Source organism: Sinocyclocheilus grahami, unplaced genomic scaffold (genome assembly GCF_001515645.1).
Source record: "Sinocyclocheilus grahami isolate Dianchi unplaced genomic scaffold, SAMN03320097.WGS_v1.1 scaffold201.1, whole genome shotgun sequence".
Taxonomy (NCBI): domain Eukaryota; kingdom Metazoa; phylum Chordata; class Actinopteri; order Cypriniformes; family Cyprinidae; genus Sinocyclocheilus; species Sinocyclocheilus grahami.
This window is the reverse complement of record NW_015505380.1, coordinates 1,141,615-1,147,235: the sequence shown is the minus strand read 5'-3', so window position 1 is coordinate 1,147,235 and position 5,621 is coordinate 1,141,615. Positions and strand designations below refer to the sequence as shown.

The following is a 5,621-nucleotide window of genomic DNA, read 5'->3' as shown; positions in this document are numbered from 1 at the left end:
ACACACACACACACAATGAGCAGGAAGCCTGATATTCTGCATGTTCACACTCACTGTTTAGTGGAGTTACTACAGAAACCCTTCTAAACAGTGTATAAACACGGAGTATGAGTGCGGAAGAGCCGGTACCTGCAGCTGATCTTCATAGAGCTTCATTGGTCCAAACTGCACCTCCGTTAACGTGCTCTGAAACGACAGTCAAGAACAAACACACTCAGTGATCCGACTCCGCATGATCTGTGGATCACAGAGATGATGAATGCAGCACATGATTCCAGCATCCTCTCTGATGATGCTCGGTTACCATGGAGACCATCCCTCCAAGGGACAGCATCCCAAAACAGACAACATGAGAAGGAAATGGAAAAACACACACACACACACTCACGTACGCACACACACGTACGCGCACACACACACGGCAGAGACACATTTCAGCATTTGATTTTTTGACATGAAAGACATGATCTAAAAGAACGGCTATTATTACAAAGTACATACAAACTGATCACTGCTGAATTAACAGTTAAAGAAAGCAACCTAGACACAATCAGGGATCATTTACTGCTTTTTACTAAATGAACACAAAATGAATTAAAATCATATTTACTTAAAAATATAAAAATATGCAAGTTATACAGATCATCCTTCAAAAAGCTGTGATTATTGCAACAAAAAAGCGAGTTCTTATGTTCACACTCACTGTTTAGTGGAGTTACTACAGAAACCCTTCTAAACAGTGGATAAACACGGAGTATGAGTGCGGAAGAGCCGGTACCTGCAGCTGATCTTCATAGAGCTTCATTGGTCCAAACTGCACCTCCGTTAACGTGCTCTGAAACGACAGTCAAGAACAAACACACTCAGTGATCCGACTCCGCATGATCTGTGGATCACAGAGATGATGAATGCAGCACATGATTCCAGCATCCTCTCTGATGATGCTCGGTTACCATGGAGACCATCCCTCCAAGGGACAGCATCCCAAAACAGACAACATGAGAAGGAAATGGAAAAACACACACACACACACTCACGTATGCACACACACACACGGCAGAGACACATTTCAGCATTTGATTTTTTGACATGAAAGACATGATCTAAAAGAACGGCTATTATTACAAAGTACATACAAACTGATCACTGCTGAATTAACAGTTAAAGAAAGCAACCTAGACACAATCAGGGATCATTTACTGCTTTTTACTAAATGAACACAAAATGAATTAAAATCATATTTACTTAGAAATATAAAAATATGCAAGTTATACAGATCATCCTTCAAAAAGCTGTGATTATTGCAACAAAAAAGCGAGTTCTTTGAGGAAGAAAGTAACAGATTACTAGAACAGGCGGCAGGTCTGTTAGTTTGCATTTACACTGCAAGACTCAATGCACAGATTTATCCTGACACACAGCATCTGATTCATGGTTATCACTGTATCACTGCATTCTCAGATTCAATCCCACAATTAAATACGGCTGTCAGCACTGCAGTGTGAAGCTATCGGCATGAACAAGAAAACGGACTGTCCACTGCGTTCATGCGATTGGCTCCAATGCTCAACACTTCCAAAACATGTTATAAATACAAACCTTCGACTCTCTGCAGAAAACGCTCGCACAGATACACGCAAGTGTTTGAAAACATAGTCATGAGATGAAAATAGGGAGTGAAACTGGTTTACCGTCTATGCAAAACTTTCAGCATTCTCAAATATTCACAGTCTACACACATTTCATCTCATCATCCACTTTCACCCAACAAACACGAGTCACGAGTTTCAGAAATATACAAGTATGAGAATAAAATTATCTGTGAATAAAATTAATCTTTCCTCATTTACAACTACGTGAATTACGTGATCTCAGGATTGCTCCAGTTATTAGAAAAACTGCAAATTAGATTAATTGGCCATAACTAGTTCAGTTATAGTGTTGTACACAAACACTCTCCTGCTGCTCAGAATCACAGTCATCTGGAACAAGCACATCACATTAAACTGATTAATGTTGTTATTACATATTATTATGATAAAAAGCGTTATCTAATGTAGTGTCGTCAGTTTGACTAAAGGAACACAAATGTTCGGCTGCGATCAGGAGCACAAACTAACGTGAAAATACAAACACAGTCATGAATCTGAAAATCATCAGAATGAGTTTACTGGTGATTTACACTGAAATTAATTCATGAAGGAGTGTGTTGATTAGACACGACGAACAGAATCAAATCAGCTGTGAATTCATTACGTAACACACACACTTACAGTGAAGTTAAACAAAGGCCTGTGTGTGTTAGAGTAACGAAAGTAGAAGATAGGTTATTAAACGTTTTTCTTCTAGCCTATCAATTAGATGTCAGTAAAAATGTGATCTCAAAGTTGTATAGTAGGCTACAACAAGCTAAGATGGTAGATACATTATACATAAAGGAGAGATGGGAGCGTGAAGGCAACCGGAGTCTTTCGATAGAGGAGTGGGAAAGAGTACACGAGACACAATGGAAAACTACACATTCTCTGTTCTGGAGAGAGTTTGCGTGGAAGGGTGTTGCTAGGCTTTTTTTCCACACCTGCTCAGATCAAGCATCGGTCAGACAGATGCAATTGTTGGCGAAAGTGCGGGGTTGACAAGGCAAACCATTTCCATCTTTTCTGGAGCTGTATTTCTATTAAACAATATTGGTATGAGATACACAAATGTCTAGAAATTACTTTTAAGATACACATTCCTTTCAGTTTTGAGGTGATGTACCTGGGTTTGATTTCCAGTGATTTTCCAAACAAATACCGGTTCAGAATCCTAACCATAGCAAGTGAGAAAGCAATTACAAGAAAGTGGCTGCAACCAACTTTGCCTGCTCGTGAGGACTGGGTGGACACAGTACATGCTATTTCTACAATGGAGAAGTTAACCTATGCTTTAAGACTCAAGTCTCAGGTGTTTTCAGTAGTATGGAGAGATTGGATTGAGTATGTATCCCATATACGATCAGATTTTGTTTAACAGAATAAAATAGAGTCACTATTAAGTGAGTTAGGGCAGACATTTCGTAAGAATTGAGTAAATAATGTTTTGCGATGGGTTGGGCATCCTTTAAATTTGTTTTGCTTTATTATTTTAAATATGGGGAATGTATAGGATTTATCCATCTCAAATGTATAATAATATTTAGGTTTCATGTGATTTAATACTTTAATGTAATTAATAATAAAATTGTGATTATTTAAGTGTTTTACATCGATAATGTTTGTATTTTCATATATTGATTATTTGTTTTTGGATAAATTATCCAAGCGGCTCCCTCTGGCGCTGGATGACGTGACCGATAACTAGTTGTCCAGTCCGGTTCCGTTCACACAGCGCCTGTGTTCCGAGAATACGGTTGTCACGCCTGAAAATAACCGTGCTGTGTGTGAACGTAAACCATATTTAGGACTCAAATACAGGACTGACAACCGTATTCTGCTGCTGTGTGAACGTGGCCAAAGTATCATTGCATTTTTTTTCAACATTTATTTGTATGTTTAAAAAATACATAAAACATTCATCTTAATTATAATCATTAATTATTTATGCATTTGAAAATTTGCCGTGTAAATGCATCTAATGGCACTTCAGATGCAGCTTGTGTGGAAAGATAGAGTTTGTTCAGACTAATTTCATTTCAATGGTAACAACTCTACAGTTTCGTATTATTCTAACCGAATTAATTGAAACAAAGTAAGAGTTTGACGTGAAAGATGACACATTTAATAAGGTTAGGGGGAAAATTACCATTTATAAACATAGTGGGAAATGACATCTGTTTTGTTACAGCAACTCATTTTAAGTTAACTACTTCTTCCTCTTTCCAGCCACGGAGCACTTTATTTTGAGAGTTGTTTAAGTGAGAGAAAATCTGTAACTTAGTCCAGATTGGGGGAATTGTAATGTTTAATAATTTCTTTTATTATACATGTACATACTACACTGTAATCAAAATAATTACAATAGCCGAGTAATAACTAGGTACTAACCCTGAACCTACCCCTAAGTCTAACCTTAACCTGTGCACTTACCTTCTGTTACCCAGTACTTCCTTCGGTAAGTGTGCAAGTACACTGTAAGCACATGTGCACTGCTGCTCAAAAGTGTGGGATCAGTACGTTTTTGAATGTTTTTAAAGAAGTCTCTTCTGCTCATCAAGGCTGCATTTATTTGATCAAAAATAAACTTTAAAATTTAAACGTAGTTTTGTTATTTACATTATATTTAAATTTAGTCATTTAGCAGATGCTTTTATCCAAAGCGATTTACAAAAGAGGACATTAGAAGCAATCAAAACTAACAAAAGAGCAAAAATACGCAAGTGCTAAATTAGTATATTATTATAGTGTTATATTTCAATTTCACAAAGAAATGTGCAGCATTTTGTCCAAGCAATAATAAAAGGACACATTTTATTTATAATTTGTCTTAAATCTCATTTTGTTAAAATAAATAAATAATCGTGAATCGAATTGTTACATCCCTAATTGTGAGATATTTACAATTTAAAATAACTTTTCTATGTGAATGTAGGGGTGGGCGCTACACCGGTATGAACGTGATATGGATCCATGATATGGATTTTGCTATACCGTGGATACCGTTATATATTCATGAATTCAAATTTTGCATTTATATAGTTTTGTTCAATTTGGTACGCTTTGCAAATTTTAACACAAATGACGATAAAGAGTCGAGGCTGAACGTTTTTGTTCTCCGTGTGCAACGCCGTACTACACAGGCATTAGTAATCAAACACAGGGCATCGAAACAGACCAAATTAATAGAGCACAAATCTCCTGCTCCAGTGGTTCCCAAACTGAGGGGTCGTGTAGTCAGCAGATTACTTTGCAAAAGAAACCTCTGCAGGGTGATAAAGACTCCACTGCGTAATGTTCTCACTTATCATGCGGCCTCTTGTCTGATAAGTAAATAATTGAGCGCAAAATATTAATTTGACATTTTAATGACCTCAACATGACTGGCAGTACTCGCTTGAGTGCTCCGTTATCAGTTGTAGCAGTTGTGGTTCTATCAATAACAGACCACTAGATGGCGCGATTGAAGAATCAGACTTGTATTGCACGGAGCCGTGTAGAAATATAAATGAACGATGCATGGTTCTGCTCGAAGCATGAAAGTTACCAGTTTGTGAAAGGACTTCCAGTGCTAGATAAACGTAAAGCAGATGATGAATATACTTAAGATTCCCAAATACCAAAACAAGGGGTCTACAGCAGACGCGAGCGGCGCGACGAGACAAAAGCAAATAGAGCCCAGTGATGTTCTGCTGTGCATGCGGCGCGACGCGACAAACCCATGACAGCAACCTGATGCCCGTTCTATTTCTGACCAACTCCAGCGCTCTGACACAAAGAACAATTTCAAATCAAATTCAAAGAGAATAGTGAAAAAATTGTTTCCTCAAAAATATTCAGCAGCACAACTGTTTTCAACATTGATGATAATCAGAAATGTTTCTTGAGCAGCAGATCAGCATATTATACTGATTTCTGAAGATCATGTGACACTGAAGACTGGAGGAATGATGCTGGAAATACAGCTGCGCATCACAGAAATACATT

The 5,621-nt window shown here is 37.6% G+C and overlaps 1 protein-coding gene across 1 annotated transcript in view; it reads right to left on the bottom strand.

Moving 5' to 3' along the window:
* LOC107595394 (high affinity cAMP-specific and IBMX-insensitive 3',5'-cyclic phosphodiesterase 8A-like) overlaps positions 1 to 5,621 on the bottom strand; it is a 24,242-nt gene that overhangs the window by 9,482 nt on the left and 9,139 nt on the right. The window contains exon 2 of the mRNA XM_016285777.1: positions 779 to 835. Within this exon, the coding sequence (XP_016141263.1) occupies positions 779 to 835 (57 nt within the window). The remainder of the gene's footprint in view (positions 1 to 778; positions 836 to 5,621) is intronic.